Source organism: Oryctolagus cuniculus, chromosome 13 (assembly GCF_051225735.1).
Source record: "Oryctolagus cuniculus isolate XC-2025 breed Fujian yellow rabbit chromosome 13, ASM5122573v1, whole genome shotgun sequence".
Lineage (NCBI taxonomy): Eukaryota > Metazoa > Chordata > Mammalia > Lagomorpha > Leporidae > Oryctolagus > Oryctolagus cuniculus.
In genome coordinates, this window is record NC_142879.1 from 71,994,252 (window position 1) to 72,016,539 (window position 22,288).

General features: G+C 41.6%; 1 protein-coding gene across 9 annotated transcripts in view; it reads left to right on the forward strand.

The window, feature by feature from the left end:
- USP6NL (USP6 N-terminal like) overlaps window positions 1–22,288 on the forward strand; it is a 256,503-nt gene that overhangs the window by 222,325 nt on the left and 11,890 nt on the right. For 8 of the 9 annotated variants that reach the window (XM_089311764.1, XM_051821561.3, XM_089311763.1 and 5 more), the window contains 4 exons: window positions 299–393; window positions 1,539–1,604; window positions 1,703–1,802; window positions 5,231–5,383. In XM_089311764.1, coding sequence (XP_089167890.1) covers window positions 299–393; window positions 1,539–1,604; window positions 1,703–1,802; window positions 5,231–5,383 — 414 coding nt within the window. The remainder of the gene's footprint in view (window positions 1–298; window positions 394–1,538; window positions 1,605–1,702; window positions 1,803–5,230; window positions 5,384–22,288) is intronic. The other variant, XM_070055727.2, reaches the window with a different exon arrangement.

The following is a 22,288-nucleotide window of genomic DNA, read 5'->3' on the forward strand; positions in this document are numbered from 1 at the left end:
AATGGCTTCAGTTTCATTTTTTTTAGCATCTTAGTGTCCTTTTTAGTTCAGAAATATTCAGTCCTCTTTAATTATTTTACAAATTTTAGTAGGTCCTTAGCAAATACTAAGCTATAAGTTTCATTATCCAAAGCTTATATGTAAGTATTAATTTGATGGGAGTGAGAAATATTTTGGTAACCAATGGATGTTTCTTTTCATTTTGACAGTTACAGATGAAAGAAGTATGTTGTACTTTTAAATTGGAAATTTTTCTTCATATTGTTTATGAAGTATTGTGTTTATGTTTGTATTCTAGGCTTTTTTGTCCAAGGTTTTCCTAAACTCTTGAGGTTTCAAGAACATCATGAAAAAATATTGAGTAAATTTCTGTCCAAGCTTAAGCAGCACTTGGTAGGTAGATACGCTGTTGACCCAGTACCCAACAGTAGTAAGATAAAGCTAGACTAATTAAATTCCGTCTTTGATTCCAGTTACCTTACTAACATGGTAAATTTCAGTTACTATGCAGATATAATTTCCAGTTATTTGAAGAACATCAGATATGTAAAATATACTATCGATGGACTTTCATAGTCCTAATTCATAGATCCAGACAGACAATAAAGTTTTAGAGAACACAAACTTTCTTAATTATTTTGGAGGCTTTTTTAATAGCATGAAAGGATTTTAAGGGTCATACAGACTCCTAGTGAATTGTATATATGTTCATTATTAAGCAGTAGTTTAGTAAAACAGATAATTTACAGTACAATATGAGCATACTTCAAAAAGCTCATGGAGAATTGTATTAAAAGATAAGTTTTATTTTGGTGCAAAAAATTTTGAAATCCATACGTACAAGAGGTCTTCAGAAAGTTCATGGAAAGTGGGAAAATGTGTATTATGAAAAAACTGTTGATGAATTTCAAAATTTTTTACACCAAAATTTATCCCCTTTTTTTAAAAAGATTTATTTTATTTATTTGAAATGCAAATGACAGAGAGAGAGAGAGAGAGGTATTCCATCTGCTGACTCACTCTCCAAAAGACTGCACCAGCTGCTGCTGGGCCAGACTGGAGCCAGGAACCTCGAACTCCATCCAGGTCTTCCACAAGTGTGGCAGGGGCCTAGTGCTTGGGCGATCAGTGATCCGCTGTCTTCCCAGGCACATTGGCAGGAAGCTGGATTGGACTCAGAGAAGTACTCCAATATGGGATACCAGCATCACCAACAACGGCGCACACTGCTGCTCCAGGATGACAGTCTCCAAAACTGATCTTTTAATTCACTTTCCCATGAGTTTTTTGAAGTGCCCTTTTATACTCAAGAAAAGATATGTGTTGTATTACTACCCTATGTGAAATTTAGTCTTGGGGTGATTTTGAGAAGTCACATTTTGGGATAAAAAGTAAAAATAGAAAAAAAATCATGGAAAATATTTTTAATGAGATGATTACATGATTTGCTCTAACAGAATAGCCCTCCTAATATTTAGTATTAGATTGTTATATTTGTTTGCTACAGTCCCAAAATTGTGAGGTCTTTGTTGTTTCAGGATTCCCAAGAAATCTACACCAGTTTTTATACAATGAAATGGTTTTTTCAATGTTTCCTTGATCGTGTGAGTATTTATTTACAAAACTCAATCATAAAATTATAATCGTAAGGTCAGGGAAAGCTGTTAACCTTGTTTCTGTTTTGTTTTGCCTTTAATTATAGACTCCCTTTACCCTAAACCTCAGGATTTGGGATATCTACATCTTTGAAGGAGAACGAGTTCTTACTGCTATGTCTTACACAATCTTAAAGTTACACAAAAGTAAGAAAAACTCCATTTCTCAATCCCCACTCTTACTTCTTATTCACTGTCTTTTAGTAATGGTTTAAAAAAAATTCTTGAAAATCAGTGGAAAAATCATCATCATTTGAAAATTTACTTTTGTTGGTTCTTTTTCATATTAGGAGCTCACTATATTGTAGAGATCTTTGATTATTTCCTCTTCATATCAGTTTCATTTTTACGCTTAGACAGTAGAATGCAATTTGATAGTTTGATAAAAGTAATCTTAGTAGGTGTTGGTTTCCATTGGGACCACTGAATTTTTTCATTGATGTGATCTCAAGTTTGTAACAGGAGAACAGGGAGACACCAGAGTGAAAAGGGCTCGGGAGAACATTTCTGTTGCTGTTTCCTCCAGGAGAAAAAGCATCCAGCTCCGAGTTGCGGATGGGGACCTTGCATGTGGACGGGGACCTTGCAGATCTGTCTCTGCCCGACTGCTCTGTGGCCTCCGGGGCAGGCACAGGCAGTGCCTGTAGCTCATAAATGCAGCAAGGCAGTACTGGCTTTTCGTTTTTACAGCTGATGGCTTTGGTCTTCAGTTGTAGTATTTCAAGGATTCTGTGAATTTGATATGCTGTGTGTTACCTTAGAATCAAGGGAAGAGGTTTTATTTTCGTTGGTATGAAGAATCTTGTTCATCTTTCAAGTCTCAATTCAACCTTAAAACTTATGTGACTCCTCTTGTAGCTCAGCAGAAAAGGGAATCATTGAACACTTAAGAACCTGATATATTACTTCTAGGCCTTACGACAGTTTCACATGCCTCATATACTCTGCTCTCGTACGTTATTCTGGAATAGTCTGTTCAGTCTCCCGAGTAAATCATAAGCTCACGAGTGTGTGGGGTGGTGTTTGTGGTTTTTCTCTGTGCTGTGCTTGGCATTGTTCTAAGTGCATGTTAGGTGTTTTAGTGTAAGATTGTTTACTTGTTTACTTGAAAAGAATGGACTTCAGGAGGGCCAGACCAGCCATACCCTAGATAGGAATGAAGAATCCCTTTAAAAGCACTTTTGTATCGCGTATTCTTTTCAAGAAAAGCATTCGGCAGCATTGTGGTTTATCTCCCCAACACACAGACGTGAGCTCCAGAACAAAATGATGATGGAGACGGTTGTCCTGCAGACTCGGGCTTCTGTTGTGAACCGTTTGCAATCCTCCCCATCCCACCCTGCCTCCCCCTTTACTGCCTTTCTCTCTGGTTTATGAATGGCTCCAAATAGAGAACAAAGATGCAATTTTTATTAAGGGATTTGTAATGTTTCCCAAACAGTGAAAAAATACAAGCATAATATTCTATTTCTTTATAACTCTGTTTTCCCTCTTAAATTGTTTTTCTTATATGATGCTGGATTAATTTTGAAAAGTAAAAAATGTCTGTACCTTTAGTAAGTCAGCTTTAAGTGTAACAGTTACTTTATATGCCACCCTATCATTAGACTATATAAACTGTGGAAAATCTCTCTGCTAATAGGTTTTCCTTATCTAGGGCCACAGCTCAAAGACTGAAGTTCCTTCAAAACCACAGAAAGTTTCCAAAACCGGAAGGCGGCTGGGGAGAGAAGCTGGTCAGGGAGGCAGCGTTTCAGGGAGGCAGAGAGGGAGTTGTGGAAAATGGAGCGCTGTCAGGCAGTGTGGTGGCTGCAGTTCATGAGTCACGTGCATTGTACCTGCCAGTTGTCGAGAGGGGAGATTTTACTATTCTCATTCCAAAAATTAGTATGTGAGGTAATGGACATGTCAGCTTGCAACATAAACCTGCATCCAAACATACTCTACACCATAAGTATGTGTAGTTTGTTATTGGCTAATTTAAAAAAAATGAAAACAAAACAAATCTGTCTCTGGACTCTGTAACCAGTGGTTAGCTGGAGCTTGTAGGTTGTAGGAGATATTCATTTCTTTTACTCACTTTTGTTTTCTTCCTTATTGCCTTAAAAATATTTGGAGAGGTTGTCACTGTAGGTTCTTCACACAGTAATTGGAAACAGGCTGGTGTTTGGCGAGCAGTTGACACCGCTTGGGATGCCCACATCCCATATTGGAGTGCCTGGGTTTGAGTCCTGCCTCTGCTTCTGATTCCAGCTTCTTGTTAATGTGCACCCTGTGAGCAGTGAGTGATGGCTCAAACACTTTAGTCCCTGCCGCTCATGTCAGAGCCTCAGATCAAAGTCCTTGGCTCAGTCCTGGCTGTTGCAGGGACTTGGAGAGTGAACCAGTGGATGAAAGATCTCTGTCTGTCTGTTTCTCTTTCTCTGTCTCTCTCTCTCCATCTCTGCATTTGAAATAAATAAAAATGAATAAATTTAAAAAATTTTAAAAATCAGAACCTAAATACCTATTATTAGAAGGCTGAATAAATTATGATGCACATGTGCAGTGTATTCTTAGATAGTTATTAATGATGATGTAAAATCATTTGTTGAGGTGAGGGATATCAGTGATACACTATTGAATGGGAAAAAGCAAGGAAGTGAATAATTAGTATAATTTAGTTTTGTGAATTGAGGTTCATATATACACAGAATTATATGTGTACTGGTAGGAGATTGGGATCTTAGTTTTACTTTGTGCTTTTTGTCAATATTTGAATATTTTTCTAATAAAACTGATTTTATAAGTAGAAATAAAACTTGCAAATAAATTCTTTTTTTTTTTTGAAATTTGAAACACTAATAAATGCAGTCTTAAAAGTGGATTCGCGGCCGGCGCTGTGGCTCACTAGGCTAATCCTCCGCCTGCAGCGCCGGCACCCCAGGTTCTAGTCCCAGTCAGGGTACCAGATTCTGTCCCGGTTGCTCCTCTTCCAGTCCAGCTCTCTGCTGTGGCCCGGGAGGGCAGTGGAGGATGGCCCAAGTGCTTGGGCCCTGCACCCCATGGGAGACCAGGAGAAGTACCTGGCTCCTGGCTTTGGATCGTTGCGGTGCGCCGGCCGCAGCGCGCTGGCCACAGCGGCCATTGGGGAATGAATCAATGGAAAAGGAAGACTTTTCTCCCTGTCTCTCTCTCTCTCACTGTCCACTCTGCCTGTCAAAAAAAAAAAAAAAAAATGGATTTGCCTATGAGGGCTGGAGTTGCTTCACATTTTGTAGGTGATCTTTCTGTGTCTCTCGACTCCCAGAAGCTTAATATGAATGCCCAGATGTGGTTGTTCTTAAACCAGTGAGAAAATGTTCGGCAGTGTTCTCCTACCTTGTCTCCCCAGTGAGGTTATCTACTTTTCTCTGTGACTGCTTTAATAGCAGAGAGTATTTTTGTCTTACATCTATAATACCACGTACAAATTGTGTACATGGCCTTTTAAATGTCCTGTTTAAAAACACACTGCACTTCAATAGAATATATTATCTTCTCCATCTGGAGTAAACTGCTGACTCAGCATTGTTATTTCTCTCATCCTCTCTTAGAACATCTAATGAAACTGTCTATGGAAGAACTTGTAGAATTTCTTCAGGAGACCTTGGCAAAGGACTTTTTCTTTGAAGATGATTTTGTAATAGAGCAACTTCAGATTTCTATGGCAGAGCTAAAGCGGGCAAAATTAGATCTTCCAGAACCTGGTAAGAGATAACTAACTACCCACAGATATTTTATATATAAATTACAATTAAGATTGGTTAATGTAGGCCACTTCTTTTTCAAAGTGTAAACATTAGACTTGTAATGACATAATGTATATCAGTATTTTGACATTGCTTATGACTTCTTCCCTTGTTTTTAAGGAAAAAAAGGGGCAATCATATTAATTAAATCTGTTTCTCCTATTAGAATATCTCCATTGTTCTTACTTAAATTTAGAAATCTGATTGACAAACACTATGGTTTTTTTAAGAAACAACCGTGGACCAGCGCCACGGCTCACTTGGCTAATCCTCCGCCTGCGGTGCCGGCACCCCTGGTTCTAGTCCCCTTTGGGGCACCGGATTCTGTCCTGGTTGCTCCTCTTCCAGTCCAGCTCTCTGCTGTGGCCCGGGAAGGCAGTGGAGGATGGCCTAAGTGCTTGGGCCCCTGCACCTGCATGGGAAACCAGGAGAAGCACCTGGCTCCTGGCTTCAGATCAGCACAGTGCTGGCCGTAGCGGCCACTTTGGGGGTGAACCAATGGAAGGAAGACCTTTCTCTCTCTCTCTCTCTCACTGTCTGACTGCCTGTCGGGGAAAAAAAAAGAAAGAAGTAACCATGAAAGCAGTATAATAAGTACTTTTAACTTCCATCATCTCATTTTGTGAAACTGTATGCAGCAGTAGAGCAAGTAATAGCCACATTTTTTAAAAAACAGATTTATTTATTTATTTGAAAGGCAGAGTTATAGAGAGGCAGAGGCAGAGAGAAAGAGAGAACTCCTCCATCCACTGGTCCACTCCCCAAATGGCCCCAATGGCTGAAGCTGGGCCTATCCAAAGCTAGGAGCCAGGAGCTTCCTCTGGGTCTCCCATGTGGGTGCAGGGTCTCAAACACTTGAGCCATCTTCTACTGCCTTCCCAGGTCAATTGCAGAGAGCTGGATCAGAAGTGGAGCAGCCAAGACTCGAACTGGCACCCACATGGAATGCTGACATCACAGGCGTTGGCTTTCTCAGCTAATGCCACAGAGCTGGCCCTGATAGCCATGCTTTTAGGAGACTTAAAATTAAGCAAAATAAGCCAGACCTAGAAACTACTACTGCATATTCTAGCACTTATACGTGGAAGCTAAAAAAGTCGACTTCATGGAAGAGGAGAGTAGGATAGTGGTCACTAGAGGTTAGGGAGGGTAGGGTGGTGGATGGAGAAAGAAGTTGCATAGGGAGTACCAGAATATAGATAGTATAGGGAATAAATTTATAATTTGCAACAATTTACTGTACATTTTATAAAGAATGAGGAATTTGACGGTTCCTAATACAAAAAATGATAAATGTTTAAGGAGATGGAAATGGCCTAATTTGGCCATTATACATTGTATGTAATATCAAGTTATAACACTACCCCGTAACATGCACAATTATTATATTTCACTTTAAAAAACTACTGGGGCCTGCATCGTGCCATAGCAAGTAAAGCTGCTGCCTGCAGTGCCAGCATCCTTTATGGGTGCTGGCCTTGAGTTCTGGCTGTTCTACCTCTCATCTGGCTCCCTGCTAATAGGCCTGGGAAAAGGAACAAGAGATGGCCCAATAGCTTGGGTCCATGCTACCCATGTGCGAGCCCTGGAAGAAGCTCCTGGGTCCTGGCTTTTACTTGGCTCACACCTAGCTGTTGTGGCCATCCAGGGAGTGGACCAACAGGTGGACCACCCCCGCCCCCACCCCGTAGTTCTGACTTTCGAATAAATAAATCTTAAAAAACAAATGTCTAAAAGGAAAAGGCCCATTTTATAAATAAAGAAGCTAATACTTGATACTTAAATATGAAGCTGCAGAACCATCAAATGGTTTTACTTTGGTAAAGATTCCAGTTTTTCTGAAGATTAATCCAGGGCTCTGCAATATGCTACAGTGTAGATAATAACATTTTATTCACTTATTTCAAAACACTTTTTAGTACCTACTGTTAGGTTTTCTGCTAGGTGCTGTGGGAACATTTAGAAACTGAAAGGAAAGCTGCACATTTTGCTCTCAGGGTATGTACAGGAGACAGAATTTACACAACAAACAAGCGTGAATGGGACAGTTACAGAGCCAGAAACAAGGTAAGTGGAGGGAAGGGTAGTGGAGCATAAGAGGGAAAAAATAAAGAAAATGTAGGCCGGTGCCGCGGCTCACTAGGCTAATCCTCCGCCTGCGACGCCGGCACCCCGGGTTCTAGTCCCGGTCAGGGCGCCGGATTCTGTCCCGGTTGCCCCTCTTCCAGGCCAGCTCTCTGTGGTGGCCCGGGAGTGCAGTGGAGGATGGCCCAAGTGCTTGGGCCCTGCACCCCATGGGAAACCAGGATAAGTACCTGGCTCCTGCCTTCGGATCAGCACGGTGCGCCAGCCGCAGCGGCCACTGGGGGTGAACCAACTGAAGGAAGACCTTTCTCTCTGTGTCTCTCTCTTTCTCTGTCCACTCTGCCTGTCATAAAAAAAAAAAAATGTAGAAAGGTTGCAGTAGGGATTACTTTTAAGAGTTTTGAGTAGGTATTCACAGTGTGTGATTCCTGGGGAAAAAGTTGTTTTTGCCTTTTTCCTTTCTTACCATTTTCAGTGGGTGCATGTGGAAGGGACTACGGAAGTGTGGAGTTGGATGAGAGATGCATAGTAACGAGAGTAGTGATCTAAGCCTTCAGGCAGAAGTGGATTGGCATTTCTCTATCATTGTGTCAGATGTGTCTCTACGGAAGAAATGCAGGATTTCTTTCTATGGGAAATACGCTTTTCTCTTTAGTGGAATAAAATCCAAGATACTTTGCTTTAATTTATTTGAGAGGGGCTCTTCTCTGAGGTTTGTTCAAGGTCATTGAGATTCACTAGAAAACAAACCCTCAGCAGTAATTGAGGGTGGGCATAGGCCTTGTGAAAGCATCGCCTTTGCTAAGTGAGGTCAGCCCTCCCTTGTTCAGTACAGTATGTCCATTTTCCACTAATTTTTTTCTGTAGCAGGAAATGCACTTGGAATAGCAATTACTAGACTGTTGACACTTTCACATTTATTTTTAAGTATCTTGGTTACTTTTAAAGAGTTTAAGGTAAGTTTTAGTGAAAGACACATACAAAGAAAATAATACATACTATACAGCAATGTAAACATAAGATTAAAGTTCAGAACCTGTGTGTCTGATGGGATGAAAGATGTTGATGATTTTTCTAATCAGCAGCCAATGCTTGCTGTTGACTATGTGACACATCCTGTGGGTACTTTCTTACTTCATCCCTACAGATAGCTGTGCTTATTTTGCAGATGAGGAAACTTAGTAAGTCTGTAGGATCTTTGTACTAGGAAATGATCAGTTGGTGGTGGAGAGTAGGGCAGGGGATAAAGGGAGAGCAAGGGGCTGCTGCTGTGGCGTAGTGGGTAAAGCCACTGCCTGCAGTGCTGGCATTCCATATGGACGCCGGTTTGAGTCCTGGCTGCTCCATTTCTGATCCGGCTTTCTGCTATGGCCTGGGAAAACAGTAGAAGATGGCCCAAGTCTTAGGGATCCTGCTCCTGTGTGGGAGACCCAGAAGAAGCTCCTGGCTCCTGGCTTCAGATCTGCGTAGCTTCAGCTGTTGTGGCCATCTGGGGAGTGAACCAACTCTCTGTCTCTCTCTGCCTCTCTGTAACTCTGCCTTTCAAATAAATAAAATAAATATTTTTTGAAAAAAGGTGGAGAGCAATAGGTACCCAAAACTGTAAGGGCGGATGTTGTTGCTCTGATCATACTGACGGTTAAGATAGAATGTGATATGTTGACTGCATTTTTTGTCACAGTCATCTTGCGTCCATATTTCTACTAGTGCAGCAGTTACTTTAGAGACCTTTTTGCCCCCTTTCATCCGCTCATTGTTTTCCTCTAATTTCTTATGAACTCTATATGGAGCGTAAGGTGATTAAATGAAAATGATACAAAGAAATTCTAAAGTCAAGCCTGTCCTTTTAAAAACTTGCATGAGGGGGTGGTTTTTGGCTCAGTGGTTAAGACATTACTTGGGATGCGCACATCCCTTATCAGAACGCCAGGGTTTGAGTCCTGGCTCTGCTCCCAATTCCAGCTTCCTGTTAGGACCGTGGGAGGCAGCAGGTGATGGCTTAAGCATTGGGATCCCTGGTGCTCACTTGGACACCCAGATTGAGTTCCTGGCTCCTGACTTCAACCTGATCCAGTCCCAGCTGTTGTAGGTATTTGAGTTACTAAACTAGATGATGGGAGATCTCTGTCTGTTGCTGTCTCCCTGCCTTTCACATTTACAAAAATCTAAAAAAAAAAAAAAAAAGTCTAAGATTAAAAAAACCCATGAATATGTTACTTCTTTTTGGCTCTTTGTATACTGCATCAGTTTGTGCACTCACCAGTAATGTATGTAAAGTTGAATATATTTTATATATTTTGTTGGGCATTTTTCTTTCTTTTTCTGTGAACTTCCCTGCTCATCATTTTTGTATTAATCTATTCATTTTTCTATTAGCCTATGCATACATATTCTTGGCAAATTAAGGAGATTGACCTGCTTATTATATATTACATAATACATAATTATGCATACATATTTTCTCCCTGTGTTTTGTTTTTTTAAAGGTTTTCTTCATTTATTTGAGAGGTGGAGTTACAGACAGAGAGAGAGACCGAGAGAAAGGTCTTCCATCCGCTGGTTCATTCCCTAAATGGTCGCAATAGCTGGAGCTGGGCAAATCCGAAGCCAGGAGCCAGGAATTTCTGCTAGGTCTCTCACACAGGTTCAAGGGCCCAAGCACTTGGGCCATCTTTTGCTGCTTTCTCAGACCATAGTAGAGAGCTGGATTGGAAGAGGAGCAGCTGGGACACGAACCGGCATCCATATAGGGTACTGGTGCCACAGGTGAAGGCTTAGCCTCCTACACCTCAGGGCTGGCTCCTCCCTACGGCTTCTTGCTTCTGTGACTTATATAAAGAATTTTACATATGCTGGTTGAGGTTTTTTTTTTTTGCCTATGTTTCTTATAATTCTTATTATTTTATGTTTAAATCTTTTTCTAACAGCTTTATTGAGGCATAATTGTATACAATTAAGTCTTTAGCTCATCTGGAATTACTTTTTTGTTTATGAGGTAGGAACTTAGGTTTGCTTATTTTCCAACCAGCGAACCAAGGGGATTAATGGCATTTATTAAATTATAATTTTGGTGTTTTATACTATCCCATTAATCTCCACTTTAAAAATTACAAATAGTTTTAATATCCATTAAGGCTTATTTCCCTTCAGTGTTTTGTATTTTATATTGTCAAGTTACAGAAAAGAATCCACTAGAATTTTAATTGTGGTTGTATTGAATTTAAAGACTTTCGAGAGAAAAAACAATACTTAAAATGGTATTTTTCAAAGTAAAAGCTTTTAACTTTCAGTTTACTTTTTAAAGTTTTTATTATTTGTTACTTATTTATTTGAGAGGCAAAGAGACAGGTAGAGATAGTGTTCCTGCCCACTGTTTCACTCCCCAAATGCTTGCAGTGGCCCAAAGCCAGGTGCCAATAATTGAATCCAAATCTCTCACATGAATGGCAGTGACCTAGGTACTTGAACCTTCACTGCTGCCTCCCAGGGTAGCAGGAAGCTGGAGTCAGGTGGGTATCCATGCACTCCAATGGGGGACTGTAAGTTTGTTATACTAGGCCGGGGCCAGTGCTGTGGCGCAGTGGGTTAAAGCCCTGGCCTGAAGTGCCGGCATCCCATACGGGTGCCAGTTCTAGTCCTGGCTGCTCCTCTTCCAATCCAGCTGTCTGCTGTGGCCTGGGATGGCAGTAGAGGATGGCTCAGGTCCTTGGACCCCTGCACTCGTGTGGGAAACCTGGAGGAGGCTCCTGGCTTCAGATCAGCATAGCTCTGGCCGTTGCGGCCATCTGGAGACTGAACCAACGGATGGAAGACCTCTCTCTCTGTCTCTACCTTTCTCTGTAACTCTTTCAAATAAATAAAATAAATCTTTAACAAAAAAAAGCACTAGGCCAAACACCTACCTCTAAATTTGTTTTTTTTTTTTTAATGGCCCTGAGTAGTTTGTTTTCTTCATGTGACTGTTGCAAATTTGTCTATCTGACCCAGCCTCTGTCACACGCCATATAAAACCTGGCCATCGGCAGATGATTGTTAGCCAGCCCAGGTATAATACAGACTTGCCAGTTTGCCATAGACAAGTAACAGGCAGTTCTCCACTGCAGGTGGGGCTTCACAGAGGAGAGCACAAGCAGAGAGAAGGTGGGGGCTCCTGAGTCTCATGGGGATAATCTCTTTGTTATTACTGTTGTAAATTGAATCTTTGTGTGGTTTTTTTTTTTTTTTTTTTTTTTTTTTTTTTTTTTTTTTCCTAACTGGCTAGGAAAATCTGGCATGTTTTTATTTTTCTAGACACTGTATTTGGTCGACTTGTGATTGTATATCTGAAATCTTAGAAAATCTAATCTTCAAGAAATACTGTTTTTCTCTTCCTTTTAAGTATTCATGGTCATTCCTTTTTCATCGTAAAGTATTCAGCTTTTGCTTTCTCTCTCTTGTTTTTAATCAGAGTAGATGTTCAAGTTTTGTGAATGCTTTTTGGGCACAAATGTGTTAATTTTTTTCTTCTTTAAAACCTTTTAATATGGTGAATATTGGAAGTGGTGAACTATTGTTGTACTTCTTCAATAAACTGCACTTACTTGTAATAAAGTATTCCTTTGTAGCATTATTAGTTTATACCCACTAGTATTTTACTTAACATTTGAAATTATTCCTAAATGAGATTTCATTGCAGTTAATTAAAATGTCTATGTAATTGTTAGGCTATGCTAGCTTCATAATTTGGTAGCTTTCCTTCCTTCTGTTCTGAAAAATTTCATGTTTTATTAAAATTGTTTCTTAACAGTTCAGAAATACACTTGTGAAATTGCTTTGGTCTAATATAATTGTTTAGGAAGAGTCACTCTTTGGTAACATTTTTCTTTTTTAGTTATTGCTTTTTGTTTGTCTTCCAAGTCAATTATACATGATTTGTATTTTCCTAGAAAGTTGTTCATTTCTAGTTTCTAAATTTATTTGTGTAGTGTTTTGCAAAGTAATGTTACATGGTGCTTTTATCTTTATATCTGTACCTATTTTACCTTTGCGCCTCTAATTTTCTACCTACTTACTCCTTCTCCTTCATTAAATTATCCAGAATTTAATCTTCATTGACATGTATCAAGAATCAGCTCTTGAATTTATTTCTGATTTCCTTAGCTTATTTCCTTTTTCCTGGAAAGTCAACTGCCTAATTCATCTTTGTGTAATTCATTTTATCTATCTATGTTTTGTAGTTGTTGTTGAACCATTTTAAAAACTTCATTTAAAAGTTTTATTTAGGCCGGCGCCGCGGCTCACTAGGCTAATCCTCTGCCTAGCGGCGCCGGCACACCGGGTTCTAGTCCCGGTCGGGGCGCCGGATTCTGTCCCGGTTGCCCCTCTTCCAGGCCAGCCCTCTGCTGTGGCCAGGGAGTGCAGTGGAGGATGGCCCAGGTGCTTGGGCCCTGCACCCCATGGGAGACCAGGAAAAGCACCTGGCTCCTGGCTCCTGCCACCGGATCAGCGCGGTGCGCTGGCCGCAGTGCGCCGGCCGCGGCAGCCACTGGAGGGTGAACCAACGGCAAAAGGAAGACCTTTCTCTCTGTCTCTCTCTCTCACTGTCCACTCTGCCTGTCAAAAAAAAAAAAAAAAAAGCTTTATTTATTTACTTGAGAGACAAAGAGAGACAGACAGAAACCTCATCTGCTGACTTACTTCCCAAATGCCTGCAACAGACAGACTGGGCCAGGCTAACGCTGGGACCGGGAGCCAGGAGCTCAATCCAGATCTCCCACACAGGGGGCAAGAACACGATTATTGGAGCCATCACCACTGCCTGTTAGAATTTACAGCAACAGGAGGCTGGAGCCAGGGTCCAGAGCTGGCAGTTGAACCCAGGCACTCCGATGCAGGCTTTGGGCATCCTGACTGCCAGGCCAAATGCCTGCTCTGCGGACTTTGTGGTGAAACTTTTCAAACTTGTGGGAAAGTAGGGAAGCTGGGCCACATGTCTGGCCCAGGGTTTAAGATGCCATGTGGGATGCCTGCAGCCCATATTGGAGTGCCTGGAGTCCCCGCTGACCTTCCAGTTCCAGCTTCGTGCTAATGCACACCCTGGGAGGCAGCAGTGATAGTTCACGTAGTTGAATTCCAGGATCCTGACTTCATTCTGGCCCAGCCCCTGCTATTGCAGGCATTGAGGAGTGAACCAGCAGGTGGAAGCTCTCTCTATCTCTGTCAGTCTTAAAAATAAATAAATAATTGTTTTTAAAAATAGAGAAATTTATAATAACAACCCTCCCACTAGTGGTCCCACCCCCATCGCCGCTGTTTACCCATCACCAAGCTTACTGAATAATTTTACACTGAAAATAAAGACATCAAGATACTTGACACCAACTACTTCAGTATCTGTGTCCAAGAAACAAGGACCTCCTCTGGCCAGCTGTGCTATTGTCACATCACCAAAAGTAGCAGCCTAATTCCCCAGTGTTATGCCAAGTACATGTTGGAATGTATCCACTTGTCCTCTAGATGGTCTTTATTTTTTTTTTGTTTTTCAAATGGCACAGATTTGCCAGAGATCACTGTGTCACGTGGAGTGTCCCACATGATGGAGTTGTATAGTTTTCTTTCCTTGTGTCATTTAACTGGTCTGTTAGCCTCTATATTTTCTGCAAACTGGAAGTTAGATGTAGCAGTTTAATTAGATTCAGATTAAATAGGAGGCATGTAGTGATTGCTTTTATTACTATTAGTGATCCTGGGTTTGTTAGTGATAATTATATCTCTGTTTTAAAGCTAGAAGTTTTTGTTTAATTAAGAAAGAAATTTTGGTTAGTGAGAAATCTGTGTAAAATGTCTCGACACCGAACAGATACCAGGTTTCCTTTTAACCCCTCCTCTGATGATTTTTAGCTTCCTTTGATAATCTGTGTCTGAACCAAAATTTTCTTTAGAGGTTACAAAATAGTGATTTTTCAGATTCATTTATTCTACATTTTTTGGCATACTTTTCTGTCTCAGCGTTTTCCATCTCAGCAGCAGCAGTGCTTTGGTTGCCTTAAAATGTAGCTCCTGCTGAAAAGGAAGAATAAATGCTTAATTTTTTTTCTCTTTGCCAACTTTCTCTTCCATTATCTTGTGTTCAGATGAAACCATTTGACAGAGCTTTTGTCAGTTATTGCAAGTTGTTCTGGTTAGAAGGTCAGTGTTGAGAGGCTGGCACTGTGGCGTACTGGGTAAACCCACTGCCTGCAGCTCCAGCATGCCATATATGGGCGTCGGTTCGAGATCGCTGCTCCACTTTCAGTCCAGCTCTCTGTGTGCCCTGAGAGGGCAGTGTACATACTTGGGCCCCTGCTCCTGTGTGGCAGACCTGGAGGAGCCTCCGGGCTTCGGATTGGCCCATCTCTGGCCGTTGTGGTCATCTGGGGAGTGAACCAGCAGATGGAAGACTCTCTCTCTCTCTCTCTCTCTCTCTGCCTCTGCCTCTGCCTCTCTGTAACTCTGCCTTCTAAATAAATAAATAAATCTTTTAAAAAAAAGTCAGTGTTAATCCACGGTGACAGCCAGTTTGAAGAATCTGGAGATTATTTTTCTTCAGCTAATTGAGAGACCAGTTTATCTTTTATTTTAATTCTGAAAATATGAAACCAAAGGAACCTTTTTAAGAAAGTATTTTGGCTCTCGTGCATCTTTCTTCCCTAACGAAATTTGGAATTTTTATTTTGTTTATAGAAAGTAAACTTTGCCAGCTCTGTATTGCATTTTCACCTTTGCATGGCGGTTTGTGCTGGCGGTGACAATTTTAACCTGGAGCAGAAGAAGGAAACGTTCACTTGCGCTTGTTTGCAGCACTGCCTCTCATGCATCTCAGTTGGGAATTATCGTATGCTCCGTCCCGCAGAAGTGTTCTGTGCCAGTCTCGTTTCCGCCTCTGCCTCTCCAACACTTCCTCCCTTCCCCTTTTTGGTCACTGGTTCCTTCTCTCTAACTCACCTGTAAAATAAGCTGTATGAAGTTATGCGTTCTCCACACAATCCCTGCAGCTCAGACTTCCCAAGGTCACAGCAGTGGCCTCAGAGGCTTCCAGACACCTTCTTCCGTCCTTGACCTTCCCGGGAGCTGCAAGTTCCAGACCTGTTTGGCCCATCTCTTCAGTGAGCTTCTTAACCTGCTTGCCCCTCGGGCAGTGCAAACTGGATGTCTTAAACTGAGTCCATTCTCTTCCTACCCAGCCCCCAAACCATTTCCTATTTCTCCTCGGTATTTCCTGTTACAGTAAGACGTTCCGCTCCCTTCCCCCTGCCATACAGTTCAGTTGATAACAGCTACAATATTTGTAAAGTTAGTGAATTTTAACATTCTAAAGGAGCTTCAGTTAATATTTGTTTTACAGAATTCTACAAATTTCATTGTATTTTTAAAGAAACAGAGACAATGGAGCTAGAACAGAAGTTTAAAATCAGAAGTTCATGGGTAGTAAAACCACTGCTTGGCATGCCCACGTTTCATGGCTGAATGCCTGGGTTTGGGTCCCAGTGCTGTTCCTAATTGTAGTTTCCTGCTAATGAGCACCCTGGGGGAGGCAGCATTGATGGCTCAAGTGGTTGGTTCCCTGCCACCCATGTTGGAGACTCCAGTTGATTTAGGGACTCCTGGCTTTGGCCTGCACAGCCCCAGCTGTTGGGGTGTTTGGGGGGGTAAACTGGCAGATGGGAATGCTCGCCCTCTTTTTCTCTGCCTCTCAAAGAAATAAATTTTGAAACCAAAGGTTCAAATCAATGACTCGTTTAAATATTTTAAATTGATACGAAAAGGCCAACTTGTCCAGTTTCTAAAAATAGATATGTAAAGTACTTAAAATACTAACTACAAAGGATTGCTTGGTATTAAAATTGGTGTTCATGGAACACACCCAGGTGTGTGCCCATAAGCATGATACCAGTGATTTTTATTTTTTAATTATTGTGAAGCTTCAAACAAGCTTTATAACTTCTATGACTATGAATTCCTTTCCTTTAATTACTTCTGTAACACTCCACACTGATGTTTGGAAACTCTCCCTTATTTAAAAAAAAATAGAGTTTGTTACTCTGTTGTATGTTACAAAAGAACTGTAGACTTCGGAATGCAGTTTAAAGATGACATATGCCATGCCAACAAATGCCTTGTATCCTATGGCACTGCCGTAATTCAGATTTGTCTTTATTTTGGAAATAAAAGTTCACTGTAATTTTTTTCATTCACATTGTTACATATTTTTTTCTGAAAAAGAAAAGAAAATGTGAAACACAATTTAGCCCTCATTATTTATTTGTAGATCCTGCAGCATCATGTTGCAATTAATTTTTTGGAAGTTTCTGTTAAATGTAATATTGCTTCTCTTGTTACCATACCAATTCTTTCTATTTATAAATGTATTTTGATGGGCAGTAAAAAAAAGTGTCCTAACAGTTTAAATAGAGAAAATGTGCGTTAGACAATTGCCTATAAAAAGTGCTCTGTGTTATCCAAACAATTCATACTATGAACTTCACTCTTACTGTTGTATGAAGTTCTCACTATTATGCAAATAAGCTTAGATAAATAAAACCAATAGATTACTATAAAAAATACTAAATACAAACAGATTTTTTAGCAGGAAAAAAAATACAGAATAAGTGGTGTTTGATTTTTTTTAACTGTTCCAGACTTGGTTTTCCAGATCTTCAGGACTTGTCTAGAACTCTAGAAATGTTGTTCTTTTTCCAGATAAATTTTGGGGGTACTTTGAGTCCGTTGAAATGTGAGCTAGGACTCCAGTTGAATTCCTACCAGTGTCCATAGCTGTCAGGCTGCCCCTCTTTCTGTATCTCTAGGTTGGTGCCCATTGGATGGTTTCATCAATAGTCTGAACACTCTGGATTATAGCTGGGTGTCACTAACTGCTTTCTCAGGGAAGCCTGCGTTCCCTCCTGGGAGGTTGGAGTTTGCATTTCTTTGGCCTTTCTCCTTTGCTTCATTGTTTCAGAGACCTTGAACCTGGTAGAATTCTGTTTTCTTCTCAGGTTTACTTCTAATATGGTAGGGCCGTAGTTCTTACATTAAATGACATTTAGCTTAATTCTGAATAGTTTTCATGGGTGTTCTCCCATCAGTATAATTCTTACAGCTTATGGATGAGGTTAAGTATGGACTCAAGGTCACACAGCTTGTAAGTGATAGCCCTTTCGTTTGACCGCAGACCTGATTCCAAAGACAGTGCTGTCCATTATGCCATGCTAGCTACTGCTACTTACAGGTCCCAGTGTAATGGGAGGGGGATAGGGCTGCACTTTTACATGAGTGTACCTTTGACTCTGCTTCTTCAAGAATGCCCCTAGCAATTCTATGTGTGCCATCCATTCTGCATAGTTTTCTTTCTTTTTTGCTTTTAAGGCTTATGTATTTATTTCAAAGTGTTAAAGAGAGAGGAGAGACAGAGAGACAGATCTTCCATCCACTGGTTTACTCCCCAGATGGCCACAACAACCGGGGCTGGGCCAGGCTGAGGCCAGGATCCAGGAGCTTCATCCAAGTCTCCCACATGGGTGGCAGGGGCCCAAGTACTTGGGCCATGCTCCGCTGCATTCCCCAGGCCTTTAGCGGGGAATTGGGTGCTGGCAATGCACGTGGCGGCTTTACCTGCCACATCACAGCCCTGGCCCCATTCTACCTAATTTTCACAACTTGACTTAAGCATCACCACCTTCCTGGTGCCTTCTCAGCTAGTGTCAGACCCCAGAACCATAGAATCTGATCACCTGTATTTGGGTATTTTGTGCCTGTGCATGTTTTCACCCTCACACTTCCAGTGTTTGACCACTCTGGTTGGTCTGTATGCCTCAATTAGACAAGTAAGTTCCTTGAGGAAAGTGACATTGCCTGTGTATCACCAGCACAAATATAGTGCCTGGCATAGAGTAGGCATTTAGTCAACATTCTTTTAGTAAATAAGTAAGTTCTAATATGTTTTTTAGATTAAAAATTCCTCCTAACTATAAAAAGCTAGCACAATGCAGGTTTCTGGGGTGGTGGGTCATTCTGTATTGTGATTACCCCCACACACATAAAGAAGTCCATTTTATCATGTATTGTTTTTTAAAGAAAATGGCACTACTTTTTAAGGATTTAAGTGGGTTTTTCTCTTTTTTTCTTTTTGAGAGACAGGAAGAAAGAGATCTTCCATCTGCTGGTTCACTCCTTAAATGCCCACAGTGGGTAAGGCTAGGCCAGGCTGAAGCTGGGAACCGGGAACTCAGCCTGGGTCTCTGTGGGAGGCAGCAGCTCCCTGCTTGAGCAGTTACTGACTGCCTCCCAGGGAGAGTGTTAGCAGGAAGCTGGGACTGGGAGTGGACAGGGCACTTGACCCAGGCTCTTTGATATGGGCACAGGAGTTCTGACCACTGTATTTTTGTTTGTTGTTGTGTCTTAAGATCTATTTATTTATTTATTTGAAAGTTGGAGTTACAGAGACAGAGAGGGAGAGAAAGACTCGATCTTCTATCCTCTGGTTTCACTCCTGTGAGGGCCCTGGATAGAGTTCCCTGTTCCTGGTGTAGACTTGGCCCAGTCCCAGCTGTTGTGGGGCACTTGGGGAGTAAACCAGCAGATCTTGCCACCTCTTTCTTTCTGCCTTTAAAAATAAATAATTAAGAAAAGAACTTGCTATTTGATCCAGTAGCAGATGATAGAACAATAGAATAATAGAATGATTTGCCTTACCGAGGTCTCCCACTACTTCTTACTGAAAACAGCCAGGACAGTCAGAGTACATGCATTCTGTTGTGGAAATTTAAAAGTAGGATGCTGCTCACAAGGGAACACTTTACTGTAATTATATATCTTGTTGGATGCAAAAAAGCTGCTCATGCCCCCAAGGCAATTCTTCTGCAAGTCATGTAGTTGAGTGCGATGGCCACTGGGTGGTGACAGAGACCAGAGTAGGATTCAAGATTGACAAGCCTGAAGGGATTTAAGAGGGACTCTTTCCCTATTTAGGGACAGTTGACTTTTGTAGTGGTGGTGCTGGTGGTGTTTTAAAGAAAAACATGTTAAAAAAAATCAAAAATTTTTCTCTTTATTCTAAAATGTGTCCAGTTACATGTTTTTGAAGCAGATTATTGTCATTATTAGCACTGCTGTAAAATTCTCACCACTGCAGATAATCACACATCAGTGAAAAACATCCCCGATGAGTTATTTTGATGAAAAACATTGTATGTTATATCTGATAGGAAATGTGGTGTTTCCTACCTCTTTATTTTTATTATTTTTTAAATATTTATTTTATTTATTTGAAAGAGTTACAGGGAGAAGTAGAGCCACAGAGAGAGGTCTTCCATCTGCTGGTTCACTCCCTAAATGGCCGTAATGGCTGGAGCTGAGCCAATGCAAAGCTGGGAGCTAGAAGCTTCTTTGGGTCTCCCACATGGGTACAGGGGCCCAAGGACTTGGGCCATCTTCCACTGCTTTTCCAGGCCATAGCAGAGAGCTGAATTGAAAGTGGAGCAGCCGACACTTGAACCAGTGCCTATATGGGATGCTGGCACTGCAGGTCAGGGCCTGAATGCACTGTATCACAGCACCAGCCCAACTTCCTACCTTTTAAGGGGGAAATCAGTAAACTTTCATTTTACTGAAGAGGAAAAAAGCATTGCTGTGTCTTGAAAAGAAGCCTTGTACAAAAGCATAGATAGTAAATAGTAATACTTACTGCCTACATTTAGCTGAATGTTTTGACGTCAGGCTTGAATCTGTTAGTTACAATAAGTTGCTTAAATGTGAAAGTAAATCTGTAAACCAAAGGCCATGTATACAGTGTGTGTGGTAGGGTGGGTGGGGTAGTTCAAGGTTGAAATAGTTCTAAAAAAGATTGTACTAAAATGCTTCATGTTTTGCTTGGATCTATTTTTGTGAGAGAGAAAACAAGTAGAGAGTATTTAGCGTCTTATGAAAATATTAGTGATGGTGGCATTTGCCCTTCCATGCAAGTTGAGTAGCTAATCAAAAATCGCCTTCCCAAGGCAGTCAGATATGTTAACGACCTTAGTTAACGACCGCAGAGATGAGCTGGCCCAGGGACAGAGGCCTTGTGTTTGAGAGGCTTTTACCCTGGTCTGGTTTGAGCTCACCAGCATGTCCCCGCTCGTCCTAGGTTGTCTGTGGCACCTCTGTCTTGGGCTTCACTGTTCCTGTCACCTCTGCTTCCCTCTTTCTGGTCCACTCCGTTATTTGCCTCCCGGGACCTGTCCCCCTCCTCCCTGTCCCCCATCCTTCTCTCCCCACTTCTTCCCCGGATGTCTGCTTGCTCCTCTCACTCCTGCTCTCACCCTGCTCATGCTCCTGCTCCTGGAAGGCACAGCTTTCCTCTGCAGGTGGTGCTGGCTTGGGCGCCCCATAGAGCCTCCTCCCAGAGAGGTGAACAGCATTACTGCCAATTTCACACTATCCAGAGGTTTGGGGTGAGTTAGGGAAGTGACTTGTGTGGGGCCTAATCCTGCAGTGTCATCTGGCAACAGGTATTTATGGTAGAAGTTGATCCTAGCTTCATGGGCCGTCTGTTGGTTAGGCGTGTTAGCACTCAGCACGCATCCTGGTCACAGATCACCACGAAGCAGGCGAGTGAGTTGATACTGAAATTAAGCAAAGCGCAACCCTGCAGCCTGGCCCTGGCACCGGTACGGGTGCCTCTCCACCGAGCAGTGCCTCCTAGCCTAGCTTCCTTCACTGCCCTTGAAACTGGGGCTTTTAAACCATGTATATTAGTTAACTCTGTATTTCTCTCTTCCTTATTGAAAATCTTTATGGAGGCAAAGAAGCCGTATCCTTTAAATGGTTTTATACCTTTGAAGTAGTTACCATGTGCTTCTGGTTCCCAATGAACAGTTGTCATTCAGGAACTAATTAGCTAGAGTGTTAATTTGTCTGTACTGGATTCCCTGCCACCACCACTCCCAAGCCCTGTGACACATGGACCATGGGTGTTGATAACCAGTGTGTTTATGACCTGCCTATAAGGACAGTGTGCCATTCTCTAATTCACATGAATTATGCATGAATGAGTGTGTATTTTGTCAGCACCTTCCCTGTCATTCTATTACTATTTCAGATATTGTGGGAAGAAGTACGGTAGAAGTAGAACTCGCGGTGGTCCACAGAGGGAAGGGAAATGTACTGTGGGCTACCATGAAGAATCTTTCAGATGCTGCTTTTGAATTTTTGGGAGTAGCCTGAGATGTTTTTCCTCTTAGGGTGCAATTTGACCTCTTACCCACTCAAATAATGGGGCATGTTGAATTTGTTGTTAATTCTAACATGACTTAAATATAGGCCAGTGTTAAGGTAAATGTTTTCTTGCCCTTTATATGGCAAAATTAAATCTCCTCTGTACATGAAGACGCATTCCCTTGCCTGATCTCCTCTGTCACTCCGTTCCTTCTCAGGTTTTTCCTCCTCCTGAGAAATACATGACTTACATCTGTAACACACAGGTTACCGCGTGTCCCGATGAATCTTCGATGCATTTAAAGGGCATTGGATTGAGCATCTGAGGATATTGCACCATAGTGTAGTCTGCGAGGCAGTCTTTGCTCCAGAGGTGCTCAGCTGTCTCTTTCAGTTTTCTTTCTTCTCCGGCCACCTTCTTCCCCCTCCGCTCTAGAGTTGTGGTTGTTACTGTAATCTCACCCACCACATTTTCCCTTTATCAAACCCTCTGGTGGCTCCCTTCTTCACTCTCTCCCCTACCCCGACAGTGTAACTAATGCCAGGAAAGTGACTCCTTCTTTTGGG